The following is a 19,750-nucleotide window of genomic DNA, read 5'->3' on the forward strand; positions in this document are numbered from 1 at the left end:
TTCAAATAGACACAACCCAGCCTCCAACAACTGGGGGTCTCTGGTTTCCCGCCTCCTGCACATCCTGACAGTTGGTCATATAATATACATTTTGTTGCTTGAAGTCTCTGCGGTCCATAAGTTGAGAATGCATGATGCGATCTCCACACCGATGATACCAGAATACTGTGGAAAGAGTACGCATCAGTACAATACCAAACACTGCTTACTTATCATGTATAAAACCTTAGTTACCAAATAATCTTTATTTCTACTTAAGGGTCCATAGGGGGTCCACAGGGTTGACCTTGGGGTACAGCTGGATCTGGATCCACGGGCACCACGCAGTTAAAGCTTTGCTGCTCCCAGGATGCACTTGGGTCCGTCCTCCTCTATACCCCGCCCCGGCCACAGGCACCTCAGTTTTAGTTGGTGCCCGGCCGGAGTCGGGTCACCCTGTCGCAGTGGGGCTGCAGGAGCAGCCCCTAAGCTTTATTTTAAAAGAGAAATTTTTTATTTTTTTACACTGTTTTTTACACTGTTAGAGCGGCAGCATCAGACTGTCCTTTAGGACGTCCACGCTGCCGCTCCTTCTCCCCGCTGGCGCCGCGACGCCAGTACAGCTCTGGGGATCGCGGCGGGACCCCAGAGCCTGTACTAGCCGGGCTCTGGGGACTCCCTTGACTGCTGCCGGACGCGACTGGGATCAGGTAAGCCGCGGGTCGCCGCGTGCGGCGGCCCGCGGATACTTTCTATGCAGTCAGAAGCCTCCGGTCTCTGGGGACAGACCGGAGGCGCTAGCGGCGGCGGCGGGCTCCCCCTCAATTGAGGAATACCCCGCGTGTCCGCTAGACCACCAGGGTATCAGGCTGGTAGCGGGACCGGCCACCCGGGGGTTAATTGCTAGCCAGCCTTCCCTGTCTAGCGGCTCCTCCCCTCAGCTCAGCGCGCCTTTCAACTAGGAGTCTGGCGTCGCTGAGCTGCTCTTATCTCTCGGCCACTCCTCCTCTGAGGTCTCCGGCGGCCATCTTTACTGGCACATCGCAGACTCCCAGGCGGTATCAAGTGGACCGGTCCCCCTGTGTACCTCTCCCCTGCTAAAGGACAGTGTACACAGCGCTATAGCCCTCCCAGACACTGAATCTGGGCGGTTGATTGTAGCGGAAGGTGCAGTGAGTACTAACTTTTCTGCATTGTATGTGACTATTGCTAGTGCTGCCTGTCTGTGACTTATTCTCCTTGCTGTCAGCTTATAACTATCCCTTTCCTTCTCCTACGGCCCGGCAGGTGTGTGGGGGAAGGGCGTTTTTCTGAGACCCTCACTTATATAAAACACGTATTTGTGGGGTCAGTCACATACTGTTGTGTGCTACACAGTACCATATCTGGGCTGTTGTGTCGCATACTGGTGAGTGCGCGGGTGTTAAAACCGTAATTCCTCTGGTGATACCTATTTCTTGTGATTTACGGTATCATGTCTGATGAGGAGACTGAGCGCTCTGTGGCTCCTGTGCTATTTTCCTGCAGACGCTGTGCTGCTGGAGTTGATGGGGAGGACTTATCTCAGGATGGTCTGTGCGGGCGGTGCCAGCTGGTACCGGGCCCCTCCAACCCCCCTGTATCACAGGACCCTCCTTGGCCGATGTTTTCACAGGTGCTGGCGTCTATTGCGGACCGGTTATCGGTCCCATCAGCGGTCCCTTCTAGGGCGTTACCGCAGCCCACCATCCCCCATTCCCCGGGGGTTCCACAAATGTTGCGGTCTTCCCCCCGGGGCCCAGACTGTGGGTCCTTACTCGGGACTGCCTGTGTATGTGCAGTCTTCCCCAGGGACGCGTCAGTCTGTAGTGCCTTTGCAGAGTTTTGCTCCGACGGCTCCTCCGCCTTGGGTGGATGTTCTATCCAGCTCCGTACAGAGTCTGGCGGCTTCATCCTCGGCGTTTCAGTCCATGTTGCAAGGTGATGTGCCACCAAGGGTGTCTAAACGTCCGGTTGTGAGTTCACTAGCTGCGCAGTTGTCGGACTCGGAAGTGTCCTCAGATGATGGAGAAATCCATGAGGACTCTGACGTCATGGGGCAGGAGGTGGAAGCTAAGTCCTCCATTAATGTTCCAGCCTTAGTTGGGGCGGTGCGGGCTATCCTACATGTTGAGGATGATGCGCCGGCTCCTAGGTCGAAGTTTTCTAATTTTAAAAAGGCCAAGGTGACTTCAACTGTGTTCCCCCTGTCTGATCAATTATCGGATCATATGGCGGCGGCCTGGCAATTACCTAGTAAGAGGTTCCATCCACAGAAGAGGTTGGCGGCGAACTATCTTTTTCCTGAAGCTCATTGCAGGAAATGGGAAACTCCGCCGGCGGTGGATTCCCACGTTACCCGCTTGATCAAAAGTGCGACGCTGCCATTGCCGTCTATCTCCTCTTTGAAGGATCCCACGGACAGGAAGGTGGAGACTTGTTTAAAGTCCATTTATTCTCTTTCCGGGGCGGTGGCTCGCCCGTCCATGGCTATCTCCTGGGTGGCTAAAGCCATTGAGGCATGGGCCAATGCCTTGGAGGATACCTTTCCTGATGAGGCTCCGGATATCCAGAGAGCGTTAGTGGGACAGATGCGGGATGCAGCTTCCTATATTGGGGAAGCGTCTTTGGATGCCAGCGTGCTCACTTCTAGGGTGTCGGCTGCAGCGGTGTCTGCTCGGCGCTCCCTGTGGCTGAGGTCCTGGAGGGCTGATGCAGATTCAAAAAAGGGTCTGGAGGCCTTGCCTTTTAATGGTGATTTACTATTTGGTCCGGATTTGGACAAAATAGTGGATACTTTGGCTAAGTCCAAGTCGGCTTTTCTCCCTTCGGCCTCTGCGCCGGCTAAAGTGAGGAGCTCTGCCTTTCGGGTTCAGGGTAAGGCCAAGGGCCAGTCCTTCCCGAGACATTCGGCGACCAAGGCCGCACCCAAGCCCAAGAAGCAGGCATGGAGTGCTCGGCGCCCTTCTTCCAAGCAGGAGGATAAGCCTGCTGCCTGATGGGACGGGCCTCTCTCTGGGGGACCCCAGAGTGGGAGGCCGACTTCTCCAATTCGCCCAGTGTTGGCACAATACCACCACGGATGCCTGGGTTCGAGAAGTAGTCTCTCAGGGGTACGCCCTGTCTTTTCGGTTCAGGCCGCCCCACCAGTTTTTCTGTACGAGTCCTTCTCTGGACAAGACCAAAGCTGGTCAGATTCAGGTAGCTATAGAATCCTTGCTACAAGCAGGGGTCATTGTTCCCGTTCCGCAGTCTCAGCGCGGGACGGGGTACTATTCTACTCTGTTTCTGGTACAGAAACCCAATGGTTCTCATCGCCCTATCCTGAATTTGAAGTCTCTGAACAGATACCTCAGAGTTCCCAGGTTCAGGATGGAAACGTTACGTTCCATCATTCTGGCGATAGAACCCGGGGATTATATGGTCTCCCTCGATATCCAGGACGCCTATCTCCATGTGCCCATAGCACCGGCACATCAGCGGTATCTGAGGTTTGCTATCCTGAACCATCACTACCAATTTCGGGCGTTGCCTTTTGGCCTTTCCACGGCTCTGAGGGTGTTCACCAAGGTGATGGCGGTTATGGCTGCCCACCTTCGGGGTCAGGGTCTACGTCTGTTGCCGTACCTGGACGATCTTCTGCTGCTGGCGAGCTCCCCGGTGGTGCTTCTTCGACATCTCCACCTGACCATTGCTTGTCTTCAAGCACACGGGTGGTTGATAAACTGGAAGAAGTCCTCCCTGATTCCATCACAGCGGATGGTTCATTTGGGAGCCCTGCTGGATTCTCGTCAGCAGCGGATTTTCCTGACTCCAGAGAAGGTCTCCTCCCTGCAGCTGCGGATACACAGTTGCCTGAGCAGTTGCCGCCTGTCGGTCCATTCAGCTATGAGAGTTCTGGGGTCCATGGTGTCGACATTCGACATGGTGGAATTTGCCCAGTTCCATTCCCGGCCCCTGCAGGGGCTGATTCTATCGGAATGGAACGGGTTACCTCACCGGATCCGCTCTCAGATGCTGGTGTTGTCCCCGGAGGTTCGGCAGTCTTTGGCTTGGTGGCTTCAGACGGCGCATCTGGTCGAGGGGCGCCCCTTTTGGATCCCGGACTGGGTCCTGCTCACGACGGATGCCAGTCTTCGGGGTTGGGGGGCAGTGACCGGCTCATTATCGCTTCAGGGTCGTTGGTCCGCGGAAGAAGCACTTCTCCCCATCAACATCCTGGAACTGCGGGCTGTGTACAGGGCCCTGCAGTCGTCCGGCCCCGCTCTTCACGGAAGGGCGGTTCAGGTGCAGTCCGACAACGCCACCACGGTGGCGTACATCAACCACCAAGGGGGAACTCGCAGTCGGGCTGCAATGTCGGAGGTGTCTCGCATTCTTGCTTGGGCGGAGTGTCACGTTCCAGCGATCTCGGCAGTCTTCATTCCCGGAGTCCTCAATTGGGAGGCGGACTTCCTCAGCCATCACGACGTGCATCCCGGGGAATGGTCGCCTCACCCAAAGGTGTTTCAGCTACTCGTGGACAGGTGGGGGCTGCCGGAGCTGGACTTGATGGCCTCCCGTCACAATCACAAGTTGCCCGTTTACGGGTCAAGGACAAGAGACACAGGCGCCTGTCTGGTAGACGCTCTGTCGGTGAAATGGACGTTTCACCCGGCGTATCTGTTTCCTCCGATATCCTTACTTCCTCGGGTTCTGTGGAAATTCAAGCAGGACGGTGGCACGCTCGTGCTGGTGGCTCCGGCGTGGGCCAGACGTCCTTGGTTCTCCGATCTGAGGTGCCTCTCCATCGACGCTCCGTACCTTCTTCCTCAGCGTCGGGACCTGTTGTCTCAAGGGCCCTGCCTTTACCCGGATCTGGGTCGGCTGTCTTTGACGGCGTGGCTCTTGAGACAGCCGTCTTGAGGTCTAGGGGTTTCTCCAGTTCGGTGATTGGTACCATGCTTAGGGCACGCAAGCCTGCTTCCGCGCGGTTTTACCACAGGGTGTGGCGCACTTATTTTCAGTGGTGTGAATCCAGAAACTATGATCCGCAGGTGTTTCGGGTTTCCAGAATCTTGGAGTTTCTTCAATCGGGTTTGGACCTCGGCTTACGCCTGGCCTCTCTGAAGGTTCATGTGTCTGCTTTGTCCGTGTGGTTTCAGCGACGGATTGCTACACTGCCAGACGTTCACACCTTTTTCCAAGGTGTTCTCAGGATCCAGCCTCCCTTCGTGCCTCCGGTGGCTCCGTGGGACTTGGCGGTGGTGCTGCGGGTCTTGCAGGGTCCTCCTTTTGAGCCGCTTGAGTCGGTGGAGCTCAAGTGGCTGACGTTTAAGACCATTTTTCTCCTGGCAATTGCTTCTGCCAGGAGGGTTTCAGAATTGGGGGCGCTTTCCTGTCGCTCCCCTTTTCTGATTTTTCACCAGGACAGGGCGGTGCTCCGCACTCGTCCTGAGTTTTTGCCCAAAGTGGTCTCAAAGTTCCACATTAATCAGGAACTTGTTGTGCCAGCTTTTCAGTCACCTGATCTTTCCGCTGGTGAGGCTTCTTTAGATGTAGTCCGGGCACTTAGAATCTACGTGGACCGGACTGCTAGGAAGTCGGATTCTTTGTTTGTCCTCTTCGGTTTTCACAAGAGGGGTTGGCCTGCCAACAAGCAAACGTTAGCCCGTTGGCTTCGTTCAGTTATTTGTGAGGCTTATGCACAGGAGGGTTACCTGTGCCAGCCTCTGTTAAGGCTCATTCCACTCGTTCTGTGGGGCCCTCTTGGGCTGCTAGACGTGGCGCCTCCGCTGTTCAGCTGTGTAAGGCGGCTACTTGGTCTTCAATTCAGACGTTTTTGAGGTTTTATGCGTTTGACACCTTCGCCTCTCAGGATGCATCCTTTGGGCGCCGGGTACTCCTTTCAGCACAGGAGCGTCCCCGCCCTTAGTTGAACTGCTTTCGGACATCCCCAAGGTCAACCCTGTGGACCCCCTATGGACCCTGAAGTAGAAAACAAGAGATATGGTAAGAACTTACCTTTGTTATCTCTGTTTCTACCAAGTCCATAGGGTCCACAGGGCGCCCGCCCTGACGCACCTGGCTTCAAATGGGCTGTGTGGCTGGTCACCGGTTTTCCGTCTCCCATTTCTGTGAGTATGGTTTCTTGTGTGTTCCAGTCTTCCTTCTCTCTGTTTAGTCTCCTCCTCCGGCCTTAGCTGCTTACCAACTGAGGTGCCTGTGGCCGGGGCGGGGTATAGAGGAGGACGGACCCAAGTGCATCCTGGGAGCAGCAAAGCTTTAACTGCGTGGTGCCCGTGGATCCAGATCCAGCTATACCCCAAGGTCAACCCTGTGGACCCTATGGACTTCGTAGAAACAGAGATAACAAAGTTAAGTTCTTACCATATCTCTTGTTTTCACAGCATTTATACTAAATGAACAAACTTAAATCTTCTACCTTAAAGCTTATGGAACCTTGTATGTGAATATGTAATGTGTGAGTATGCGGGGTTTGATATAAAGACGCTAGTTAACTTGGAGCAGATGCGTGCGCATAAAGCTAGTGAACAGCGTTTTCATATAGGATCTTATGCATTCGCTAATATGCGATTAGTTACCAGCGCAATTGTGCGTATTAATGTGTGTATGAGAAATGGTGCACTTAAATCTCACTTAAACTAAGTGAACACCTAGCAGTGTGGAATGCTGAGCCTTATAGTTCCACACCCCCCCTCTCTCTCAGCAGCCCCCACCCTTCCCAGACTCAAAAGTAAAGTCCTTTGTTCTCCCAGGCTCTTGTGTAAATGCAAATTAGTACAGCTACAAGACCCAAAACCTAAGATAACACTCTTGGCTTTGAAGGTATTTTATTGCAGGAAGCCTGCTAATGTAAGGTGTGTATTCGAGCAGGGCCACCTGGAGTGAGAGCAGACGTTATATCCAGGAAGCTTGTCTACACAGGCTAGTTGTCACGTGGCCATTTGATCTGTTTAGCTAATGCAATATATCCTTTAGGGGAATTATAATAATACACTTTATCCAGAGCACCCAAACTACGAAAAGTCATGAAATGGGCTTTTGGTGAATCGCCGTAACTTATGGCGATGGTCACAGATGCAATCACATGATGCTAATAGTAATATCGCCACATGTACTAAAGAGTGAGTTTGTCTAAAATGGCGCTTAGGCGGCCATTCGCAAAATGGCGTCTTGCGGCCAGTCGCAAGATGGTGTCGCTGCGATTCAATTTTAAACTGATCTTGTCTCAGCCAATAATCCAGCTTCGACATCCTCCCCACTCACCTGTTGTCACCGGCCTCTCTCACCTTCTCCCACCACTCACCTGTCTTTGCTACAATCATGTTATTGAATGTGTTAAAGGTTGTGATGCCCTGCAACGTAATGGTGCTGCACCTCAGCATATAAGTCGCTGCATAGGCCTCGTATTGTGGGAGTGATCAGTAGAGGCTTTGAGCGGACAACATTGGAAAAGCTAAACTCCTGAATGATCTCATTATCTCTAATATTATAGGAAGCTGCGCATTGTCCGCAGGGTAACCAGAGCTGAGATCAGCAGGTCACTGAGGCCGCTCTGTGGGTAATCGCAGCACTGACGTTAGACGCCTAGTGGTCCAAGGAAACTGCTTATGGGCCATCTGCAATCAGGACCGCTGGTGCAGACCGCGAGATTTTATAAGGGCAGTGCAAACACAGCTGTGCTCATTCAGGGGATGGAAAACTTTACATTGATGACTAAAATGCTCACTTGCAGGTGTAATATTAATATAATATGATGCATGCACCAGGCTTGGATGTTACCTCCGGGCTCCCTGTGTGTACAACCTGTCCTCCCAACATTCCTAAAGGCAAGATCAGGACAAAACGGCACCCTCTTCTTTACTAACCTCGCCTGACTGAGTATTAGCTCCACCCATTCTGCGGTCTGTGAATCAAGACAATTAGGGGTTATGTGGACCTTCTGGTTCAGTTGTTTGTGATCTCGCTCTGATTCGGTTTCCCCTCATTCCCCTTCCTGCAGGTTCCCAGCTGCCATGTTTCCATGGATCCAGCACCATCCGAAACCTGAAGGAACGTTTCCACATGAACATGACAGAGGAACAGCTACAGGTTCTGGTTGAGCAAATGGTGGATGGGAGTATGAGGTCCATTACAACCAAACTGTACGATGGTTTCCAGTACCTGACCAACGGCATAATGTGAAGCCCTGTGACCGTGCCCATGGCGGTGCCATCCGCGTCTGCTTGGCTCTCCACGGATCCAGACATTTTTGAAGCACGCAAAATGAAAAGGGGAGAAGAAAGTAAATGGTCTTTCGTCCCGGAGACTGGATCATACTGGGGAGGTCTGTCCTGCAACTTTTCCAGGGTGACTGACATTAGCAGAATCTAGAGACCACTATGCAGACAGTATTTCTACCCAAATCTACAGTGTTCTCCGATCCACTTCCTCGCACACTCATGTCTCTACCCTCACAGGACTAATCATTTCTCCAGAAATACTCTTTGCCTTATTAAGAAGAAAAACATTGAGGATCAGATTATCATCCTGCCCCCCCCCCCCCCTCCCACCCAAATACGTTTACACCCCCCATCCCCCCCGCCCTTGGTGTCACCTCATTCTCACTTCCAGAAAACTGTGACGCCCCTCGAGGGTCGAGGTATAAAATCATCCTGACTACGTCTTCATTATGGGTCATGTAATCTTCTTTTATTTACTCTCCCCAATTGTCGGTAACACTTCATCGCTCCCAGCAGGACGAGGGTTACACAGCCAGACCCTTCCCGTGTATCATGGCTGATGTTAGAACCATTTATCCTGACTATAAAGTTAAGTTGATTATAATTTTTTTTTATTATTATTATTTAAATGATTTTATTAGGGTAACAGCTGTTTATTCTGTGATACTTCTTATAGATGTGCTCCCAGCAGTTCTCTCATGGCGTGGGCTGTGGCGCTGTGACTGAGCACATTACTATGTCTTTATAAGATATGGGTGTCTGAGACCCTGGCACCAGACAAAGCCCCCATTCCGCTGCTTGGATCGGTCGCCATGCTCATGTTTATTTAGGGGAGGGATCTTTTTAAGAAACAGATAAATCTTGAATGCTCTGTTTACTTTGTATTAAAACGAGATAATCCAGCTTTTTCCTGTCTCGTGTCCGTGTGTCTGTACGATGATCTGTGGAACGCAGACTGCGGGCAGGAATATATAGAGGTGCTGTGGCATTACCACTCTGACATGTTCTGACATTTGGGGCATGTTCTGCACTTTATTCTCAGGTGGCAGCTCCCAGATTATCTAAAGTATCATTTGGCAGTTGCCAGCGTAGCGCGTGCGCCCGTTATTTGCCAGCTGCCAGTGTAGTGTGTTCGCCCGGTAACTGCCAGGTGGTTGCCAGCATAGAATGTGTGCCCGGTGGAGGTTGCCAGCATAGAATGTGCGCCCGGTATGTGCCCGGTGGAGGTTGCCAGCATAGAATGTGCGCCCGGTATGTGCCCGGTGGAGGTTGCCAGCATAGAATGTGCGCCTGGTATGTGCCCGGTGGAGGTTGCCAGCATAGAATGTGCGCCCGGTATGTGCCAGGAGGCAGCTGTCAGCATAGTGACTATAAGCAGCGTCCTGATCCTTACAGCTCCCCCAATCTATTATTATTATTATCTCCTAAGTGATTCTCCCTTGAAGTAAGTTCCTGGATCTGGTTATCGCTGTCCTTGGTGAGCTATCGGAGCTCTGACAGGTTATTTAAGGTTCTATTTCTCCCTCAGTTCTCTACAGGGCAGCTCCTAGCGATGGTTAGCTCCCGAATCATATATATATATATATATATATATAGTGCGGCGTCTCTAAGCATAGGTAGGTCAGCTAGCGGTGTGTTCTTGCGGTGATGCAGCGGCTTATCTCCCCATGTGATGCTGGAAGCTGATGATGGGTCTAGCCGCCTGCTACCCCCGGGATGAGAGATTGCTGAGATAAATAAGGCTCTGCACACGCATTGCCGTACACTAGAGGCGCTGGGCAGGCCGGCATAAGCCGTAACGGCTGGGCGCACTGCAGAACTGGCAAGCGTACAGGGGCAGGATAGAGCCCAAAGACCCCAGCTTGAGGCAAGCACCTAAATTAGGGGTGCTTTCCTATGATTAGTATTTCCCTCCAGGGCCCCCAACGAGCCTGCGCTGAATAATGGACAACAAGTCACAATGTAACAAAATCTGTGCAGCTGGTGACAGAATATTATTAAGGGGTCTATTTACTAAGCCTTGGAGGGAGGTAAAGTCCCAACCAATTAGCTCCTGTCATTTTTTCACAGCCTGTGACATGGCAGTTAGGAGTTGATTGGTTGGGACTTTGTCTTCATCCAAGGCTTAGTAAATAGGCTCCTAAGTGTCTAATCCCAGAATAAGGAGAGATCGGCGTCCAGGATGGGTAAATGAATGAACTGCATGGATGGAATAGGCCCTTGTTACTGAGGAAGAACCTTGTGTCAGGAGCAAGGTCTCCAACTAGTATGAGGACAGAGAGCCTCCGTAAGGGGTTCCCCTGGTGATATGTAACACTGATGATGTGCAGTCATTGCTGAGGAACATACAGAAGGCTATGGGAATGACTGCAATAATGACATCCACAAAGAGCAGAAGAACACAAGAGCCGAAGTCTCTTTGGTGCTGAGCGGTACAAGAGGTCACACATAAGGAATGGTACCGTGAGGAGTAACAGCACGTGTATCCTTTTGGTGATGTAGATGTACTGAAGCAGAGTTGGGCTCCTATAGCAGATGCAGCATATTTGTTAGAGCCACTATAATGATGGTTCTCAAGTACCCCCCCCCCCCCAATCAGGCCGTGTATTCAAGATTTCTCTGTTGAAGCAGGTGCAATAATTACTGGTCCAGAAAAATAGATAAACACACCTGTGCACGATTAATGAAATGCAGAAAACATGACCTGTTAAAGGTACTGGAGGTCTGGAGTTGAGAACCACTGCACTAGAACTTGGGGTTCCACTTGGTGACCCGCTGGATAGAGATACAGGGGATCATTCAGACTCGCGAGCGAAGGTCGCTCGCTAGCGGGTCAATGTTGGGCGAATGCGCACGACGGAGGGAGCTACGTCGTGCGCATGTGTGAGACCCGGCGAGCGGCGAGAAATACGTGAGTGACAGCACGCCCCCTTTGGTGGGCGTTCCGGGGGCGTGGCTGCCAGACGGAGGCGTTCCCTGATAGAGCCAAAATCACTCCTGGGCTTGCGGCAGCTAGACCCTACCACAAGGGTCTCGTCGCAAGCCCGATGGTCTTGACCATCGTGACCATCATCATAGACGCTCGCATAAGCTGTGGGTGGTAACCCACAGCTATGCGAGCGTCCAAAAGGCCGCTCCACATTTAAATAGGATGGCCCTGATTCAGAGCGAGCGCTCTGGTTAGAGCGTTCGGCTCTGAATCAGGCCCACAGTGCACAGGAGAGGCCTCATGTTCCCCCAGGAATGGCCTCTGGCCCTGATTCAGAGCCGGACGCACTGACAGAGCGCTCGCTCTGAATCAGGGCTGTCCTTCTTAATTTTTAGAGCGGCCTCCCGGCCGCTCGTATAGCTGTGGGTGACCACCCACAGCTATAGCGAGCGGCCAGGAAGATGGTCGCGATGGTTAAGACCTTCGCGACCATCGGGCTTGCGACGAGACCCTTGTGGTAGGGTCTCGTTGCCGCAAGCCCTGGAGTGCTTTCAGCTATCAGAGCCGAGAGCACTCCCACTGACATCACTAGTGATGTCAGTGGGCCCAGCCCCAGACGGCAGGCGTTCCCATGGGAACGCCTCCGTCTGGGTAGCCACGCCCACCAAAGGGGGCGTGCTGTCACTCACCATCGACAGCACGGCCACTTTGGTACGAGACCCGGAGCGACGGCTTGCCCGTCGCTATCTGGGTCTCACACATGCGCTCCACTGAGCCGGCTCAGTCATGCGCACGGGGCCACCATCGACCCGCTTGCAAGCGCTCAGCTCTTGCGAGCGGGTCTGAATCATGCCCTCTGTACCTTTTTAAGTGTAATGCTTTGTAAGACCTCATGGGTTCTCCAGCAGGTCTATGGCATCAGGCGTAGAAGTACACTCTGTCTATGGCCGTGGGCAGCAGACGCCCAATCAGAGAACAATGACTAATCTCCCTATTGTTCTCGTATCGGGCGGGATGTGCTAAGCCAAAACCTCCAGACATGTAGCCTGGTCTCGTTGGGCAGCGCCGTCTTTAGATGACGCTGCCTATTAGAAGCCTACGGTTGAGTTTTTCCCTAGAGGGACACAAGGTCCCCTGCGGCTCGCTCATGCACAAACTGGGCGTACATAGATCAGCCACTGCGTCCTGGCGCATAGCAGGAGAGCCCTCGCTGTGTCTGCGGCATGTTACACACTCAGAAGGCTGATGGCCGTCATATCTGTGCGCGAGCGGCGGATGTGCGATGTTGTCAGTGGGCGTCTGTAAGCACGGGGCGGCGTACAATTGCCCTCCAAGAGAGACTGAGAAATATAACCACAAAAATCTTCCTGATCTGTCTCTATTATATATTGAGGCTAATATATGCAGCCGAGCCCGATTATTAGCATGTACGTACATAGCGACAGCCTCACATTAGGTTTACAGTTCTGGTACTCTGTTTTACTGACAATAATGTATAGTACACGTAGATGTGTCAGTAGCGGGCACACTGATGGCAGCGGGACAGATAAGAGCCCTTCTTGTGGCACCCCCTGTGCCAGTGTCCTGCAGTCTGTATAATATCTGGGCGCATTTTATAGTAACACAGCTAAACAGCTCTCTGTGCGGGACAGATGAACTTTGATGGTTTTTGACCTTCAGGAGTTCAACCATCGATGGGGCCCAATTGCACATGTACAAAAACGGGCCCCCATAACTAATGATCTCCATTGTTGGTAAAACTAGTCACCTTCTGCCTCAAATCATCGATGGCCATCCCTGCAATGTGGTCTGTCGCATCTGGTCGTGTATAGTTGTGCAATGTTTAGAATATATTTATGCTGGGCCCTAAGGGTTGGGTATGAAATGCAGACGGCCGGGAAGTCGTCTGACACCACAAGCCAGAACACTGAAGATCCTGACTGTGGCTGGTAAGTGCCCTAACCCTTCCTTCGAGATGCTTAACCATCCCTCCCCGCACCCTAAACCTAACCCTCCCAGGGAGGTGCCTAACCCTCCCTCCCTGCACCCCAAACCTAACTCTCCCCGCACCCTAAACCTAACCATCCCTCCCCGCACCCTAAACCTAACCCTCCCAGGGAGGTGCTTAACCCTACCCATCCTTCCCTGCACCCCAAACCTAACCCTCCCTGCACCCCAAACCTAACCCTCCCTCCCCGCACCCTAAACCTAACCCTACCCATCCTTCCCTGCACCCTAAACCTAACCATCCCTCCCCGCACCCTAAACCTAACCCTCCCAGGGAGGTGCCTAACCCTACCCATCCTTCCCTTCACCCCAAACCTAACCCTCCCTCCCTGCTCCTGCACCCCAAAACTAACCCTCCCTCCCTTCACTCTAAAACTACCCCCCCCCCCCCTGTGGTGCCTAAACCTAATCCTCCCTCCCTGCACCTAAACCTAGGCACCCCCGAGGGTGGTTAGGGTTAGGCACCCCCGGGGGGTGGTTCACAGTAACCCTCCTGGATTGGTGCCTAAACCCCCCTCCCCCATGCGTGGCTAAGCACTAACATTATCATTCGGGAAACCATCTGTCGGGATATAGACGGGTGTCGGGATTTCGATGCCTGTCTTTAGTCCTGCGTCGGTATTTAGATGCCGGGATTTAGTCAGCTTCCTGGCCGACGCCTTTTTGACTGTGTCCCAGCCCTAAGACGTATGTAGCTGTAATAGCCAACAATTAGTAAATAAAGGGTTTAACATTTCTGGTGTAAACAAGGGGGCAGGGGGTACATAAAATAACACCGTTATTATTGCTATATCATGTATCCAGCGTACCATGGTGTACTGTACCACAGAGGCTATATCATGTATCCAGCGTACCATGGTGTACTGTACCACAGAGGCTATATCATGTATCCAGCGTACCATGGTGTACTGTACCACAGAGGCTATATCATGTATCCAGCGTACCATGGTGTACTGTACCACAGAGGCTATATCATGGATCCAGCGTACCATGGTGTACTGTACCACAGAGGCTATATCATGTATCCAGCGTACCATGGTGTACTGTACCACAGAGGCTATATCATGTATCCAGCGTACCATGGTGTACTGTACCACAGAGGCTATATCACGGAAACCTCAAGCCTCAGGCGGTATAAGCTCTGCACAACAATGTGACCGTGATCTGTGACAATGACATGTGTCTTGGAGTATATCATTATAATTATTACAGATGTGCCATGTGATTGTGTGTGCGGGTATTATGGCCAGTGTCCACCAGGCGGCGATGTCCCTCCACTTTCCGCCCTGTGGAGAGCTCACCTGGAGCCGCCCAGGTAAGGGAGGGGGAGACCTGGAAGTGTGAGAGAGGCCTGGCCGGGACAATCTGAGACCACCAGGGAAACCTAGGGACCTCCAGGACCACTGAGAGACCCCCAGGGAGCACTGAGAGATCAGCAGGACCACTGAGAGACTCCCAGGGACCTCTGAGACCAGAAGGGAGGGTGAGAGACACCTGGAAGGACTGTTATAAGGAGCCAGGAATGTGGCTGTGAGACCCACAGGAAGAGACCACTGAGGAGTGACTTGTCATTGGGAGAGCAGCACAATGGTAAGTCCAGCTATATAGTGCCAGGGCAGCACAACGGTAAGGCCAGCTATATAGTGCCAGGGCAGCACAACGGTAAGGCCAGCTATATAGTGCCAGGGCAGCACAACGGTAAGGCCAGCTATATAGTGCCAGGGCAGGAGTGACTCCTGGGCTCTGTATATCACTCACTGTCCTTACACTCTGTTTAGGAGCTGTTGTTACAGTACTATGGAATTACAATAAGGCCGTGTCCTATAATAGTCATGCTGGGTGTTGTAGTGCAGCAGTATACCCCGTGGCCGGTCACCTGTGTAGTATAGGTGACAATATGGCATTTGCAGGTAGTAGGGTAGTCACTACAGTGCCCAGACTCCCAGCAGGGGGAGAGGGGGGTAACAGGACAGGAGACACTGGGACTGTCCTGGTCATATGGAGATGAGGCTATTTCCATCAGAATACAGGGTCTGTGATGACCAGCATGGGGGCTGATTTACTAATAAAGCACTGAAACTCCAGGTACCTGTGTGTCCTCCTTCCCCCACAGGGAGATCTCTGCCTGACACCTCTATCAGAGCTGCTAAGGAGGGAATCCAGCCGCACAGGGTATTGCCGGAAATGCTCCCATACAGATTCCCTGTACATGATATATGGAAACGTAGCTTTCTGTACACTTGTACTTTAGGGACCTGGGTATTTATCCTATTCTTAGTAAAGTTATGCTTTATATATTCTACTAGGCCAGTGCACCATGTTAGTACCTTCTTCTATGCAGCAACGAGCCAGCTCCAGGTGCAGCATAAACATGAAGCCAGCGTCTCATTGCTTGTCAGGAGGGAGCCTCCATTTCCTTGGGGCTGGGTATGATATACCGGTGTATAAGATGCCAGCATCTCCATCGTGCAAAATCCCGACAGATACGTACCCTAAACTCCCCCCGATGGTACCTAACCCTCTCTCTCCCCCCCCTAACCTTCCCCCGATGGTACCTAACCCTCCCTTCCCGCACCCTACCCCTCAACCCTAAACTCCCCCCGATGGTGCCTAACCCTCTCTCTCCCCCCCCTAACCTTCCCCCGATGGTACCTAACCCTCCCTTCCCTCACCCTACCCCTCTACCCCCCAACCCTAAACTCCCCCCGATGGTGCCTAACCCTCCCTCTCCCCCCCCTAACCTTTTCCCGATGGTACCTCACCCTCCCTTCCCGCACCCCTCTACCCCCCAACCCTAAACTCCCTCCGATGGTGCCTAACCCTAACCCCCCTTCCCACACCCTAACCCTCCCTCTCCCCCCCTAACCTTCCCCCGATGGTACCTAACCCTCCCTTCCCGCACCCTACCCCTCAACCCTAAACTCCCCCCGATGGTGCCTAACCCCCCCTTCCCACACCCTAAACCTAACCCTCCCTCTCCCCCCCTAACCTTCCCCCGATGGTACCTAACCCTCCCTTCCCACACTCTACCCCCCAACCCTAAACTCCCCCCGATGGTGCCTAACCCCCCCCCCCTTCCCATACCCTAAACCTTAATCTTAAATGTCTGGTGGGCCCTTCATTTGAATCACCGTAAACACCTAAAACTGCGGCAGAGTGGTTATTGTGTTTGGGTCAGATGGCACCAGGCTGCAGGGGGGTTTCAATATTATTAGGAGTTGTATAATTAATGGTCCATAAATCAGGTTCCTGCTGCATTCATTCCTGGGAGATGGGCTGCCATCACCCACCAACCTACTCGCCACAGACGCTGGGAAAGCCTCTGATAGAGTGGACAGCAATTTCTGTATTGTATGGTGCGAGCCCCTAGCACAGGCAATAAGACGTTACCAGGATATTCCGGGGGATCACAGGGTACAAATGAGCCCTTTTTCCGGATGATATGTTAGTGACTACCTCCTGGTCAACGGTGTCACTGCCTCATTTAATTTTGGAATTACAGAAGTTTGGCGCATTGTTAAACTTTAAATTCACTTATTAGAAAGTCTGTGTCGCTCAGTCTGACCGCCCGGCAGTCCGTGACGCATGCTTTGTGTCATTGGCACCTGTAAGGATTTATTTCAGGACAATTTTTACCCCCTATTGCGTAAAAGTGGCAGAACCTCCAGCCTCGGGCCTGATTCATCGCGGATCACAGCTGCATCAGTGTACGCAGATCGTCCCATGGTGCCTACTGCGTGTGTGTGACTTAGCACTGCTGATACAAAGTCATCGCAGATTGAGGAGCAGGACGTCAGCGTTTGGGGGGGGGGGGTGGTTGCAGTAACGGGGGCGTGCCACTGTGATGGCATACGTAGCTTGTAATAGTGCATGAGGGGCCGATGGTACACATGTATACCTAGGACTGGTAGTGATGGGGCCGTCCCTGGGTTACATTCCCACACAGGCTACCAAACAGCAAAGCGTGGCTCAGTGTCACTGGCAGGGTGGTCCGGGTCTAATCCTCGTTTACCACCTTTTAGCGAGCACAATTATTAGCCCACACAGCTACATCAGCGTCAGCAAGCACAGGGGCTTTTCCTTAGTATGGTGAATGTTGCACCAGTCTAATTAATGACACTAAGGGAAATATTTATCAGCTATCGGGAACTGCTCCTGATAATTATAATTTCTTATCACTACTTATAGCAGCAATAAGAAATGAAGGATCATCTGACTGATGTCTGAGAAGTGATCACTGTACTTCCGGGCCTGTACTGCGCATATGTAAGGCCGGATTAATGGCGAGGCAGGGGCCGTTTTTCTGGGGCCCCCACCTCTAGTGCACCTGCTGAAGTGGGGGCCCCCATATCACCCGGGAAGCAGGGAGAGCTGAGGAGGAGCAGTGCCGCGCACAGGGAAATCACCAAGAACTGTGCCTGCGCGGCTGCAGAGCGAGGGCTGGAGGTGGCCGTGCATCGGCACAGCGCAGTCTCTATGACCACAGTGCACAGCCCTAACCTGTACAGTAAAAAAGTAGACAATGTCTAGAAAGACACCAGATGTTAGACAGGAAATAGGTCGACAGGGACAAAAGGTCAACACAAAAAAAAATGGTCGACACATTTTTTTTCCCCTAAACCTGATCTTCACCCTAACCCTCCCTCCTGGTGCCTATCCCTAACCCTCCTGTGCCTAACCCTCCTCCTGGTGCCTAACCCTAACCCTCCTCCTGGTGCCTAACTCTAACCCTCCCTCCTGGTGCCTAACCCTCCCTCCTGGTGCCTAACCCTCCCTCCTGGTGCCTATCCCTAACCCTCCTGTGCCTAACCCTCCTCCTGGTGCCTAACCCTAACCCTCCTCCTGGTGCCTAACTCTAACCCTCCCTCCTGGTGCCTAACCCTCCCTCCTGGTGCCTATCCCTAACCCTCCTGTGCCTAACCCTCCTCCTGGTGCCTAACCCTAACCCTCCTCCTGGTGCCTAACTCAAACCCTCCCTCCTGGTGCCTAACCCTAACCCTCCCTCCTGGTGCCTATCCCTAACCCTCCTTCCTGGTGCCTAACCCTAACCCTCCCTCCTGGTGCCTAACCCTAACCCTCCCTCCTGGTGCCTAACCCTAACCCTCCCTTCTGGTGCATAACCCTAACCCTCCCTCCTGGTGCATAACCCTAACCCTCTCTCCTGGTGCCTAACCCTAACCTTCCCTTCTGGTGCCTAACCCTCCGGTAAGTGCCTAATGCTCCATCCTGGAGCCTAACCCTTACCGTTAAGGTAAGTGCCTAACTGTAACCCTAACCCAACAAAAAAATAATGTGTTGACCATTTTAGTGTCGACCTTTTGTACCTGTCAGCCTTATTATATGTCAACCTTTAGTGTGTCGACCTTTTGTCCCTGTCGACCTATTGCCTGTCTAACATCTGGTGTCTATGTAGACATTGTCTATCTTTTTGCTGTAGATCATTAGATCCTGCCTTTCCTTACTGATTGCTCCTCCTCACAGTACAGCGGAAGCAGGATCCGCTCCTCCATGGCGGCCTATATGTGATTGTGGGAGCATGAGAAAGCAGGCTGGTAAATGATCCTGTGAGAAGACTGCGGACTGGCAGAGTTGCTGTAGGGAGGCAGGGTTCATTTAATTATCCACTCTGAACACACTGAAATTTGAGTTATTTTTATTATTTACAGTATAGGGGAACTATAGAGTGATCTCTGAGGAGAAGTAACACAACTCCCAGCACACACTGATATGTGGGGAAGGGTCTGCACTGATAAATAAGGGAGAATAATTGAGCTGTGATATGTGGGATTATAATTATGTTATTATATACAGTATAGGGGAATGGTCTCTGAGGAGGAATAACACAACTCCCAGCACACGCTGATATGTGGGGAAGGGTCTGCACTGATAAATAAGGGAGAATAATTTAGCTGTGATATGTGGGATTATTATTATGTTATTATATACAGTATAGGGGAACTGTACAGTGATCTCTGAGGAGGAGTAACACAACTCCCAGCACACACTGATATGTGGGGAAGGGTCTGCACTGATAAATAAGGGAGAATAATTTAGCTGTGATATGTGGGATTATTATTATGTTATTATATACAGTATAGGGGAACTGTAGAGTGATCTCTGAGGAGGAGTAACACAACTCCCAGCACACACTGATATGTGGGGAAGGGTCTGCACTGATAAATAAGGGAGAATAATTGAGCTGTGATATGTGGGATTATAATTATGTTATTATATACAGTATAGGGGAATGATCTCTGAGGAGGAATAACACAACTCCCAGCACACACTGATATGTGGGGAAGGGTCTGCACTGATAAATAAGGGAGAATAATTGAGCTGTGATATGTGGGATTATTATTATGTTATTATATACAGTATATGGGAACTGTACAGTGATTTCTGAGGAGGAATACCACAACTCCCAGCACACACTGATATGTGGGGAAGGGTCTGCACTGATAAATAAGGGAGAATAATTGAGCTGTGATATGTGGGATTATTATTATGTTGTTATATACAGTATAGGGGAACTATAGAGTGATTTCTGAGGAGGAGTAACACAACTCCCAGCACACACTGATATGTGGGGAAG

General features: G+C 51.9%; 2 protein-coding genes across 4 annotated transcripts in view; both read left to right on the forward strand.

Annotated features, from left to right (window-relative positions):
• Positions 1-9,129, forward strand: part of PI4KB (phosphatidylinositol 4-kinase beta) — a 50,721-nt gene extending 41,592 nt beyond the window's left edge. For all 3 annotated transcript variants that reach the window (XM_088460984.1, XM_088460985.1, XM_088460986.1), the window contains one exon: positions 8,003-9,129. In XM_088460984.1, the coding sequence (XP_088317110.1) occupies positions 8,003-8,184 (182 nt within the window). In that variant the 3' untranslated portion in view covers positions 8,185-9,129. The remainder of the gene's footprint in view (positions 1-8,002) is intronic.
• Positions 9,130-14,491: 5,362 nt separating this feature from the next.
• LOC148454371 (unconventional myosin-Ie-like) overlaps positions 14,492-19,750 on the forward strand; it is a 176,824-nt gene continuing 171,565 nt past the window's right edge. The window contains exon 1 of the mRNA XM_088460952.1: positions 14,492-14,748. Coding sequence (XP_088317078.1) covers positions 14,746-14,748 — 3 coding nt within the window. The 5' untranslated portion in view covers positions 14,492-14,745. The remainder of the gene's footprint in view (positions 14,749-19,750) is intronic.

This window comes from Taudactylus pleione, unplaced genomic scaffold (assembly GCF_031769625.1).
Source record: "Taudactylus pleione unplaced genomic scaffold, aTauple2 ptg000997l, whole genome shotgun sequence".
NCBI classification, from domain to species: domain Eukaryota; kingdom Metazoa; phylum Chordata; class Amphibia; order Anura; family Myobatrachidae; genus Taudactylus; species Taudactylus pleione.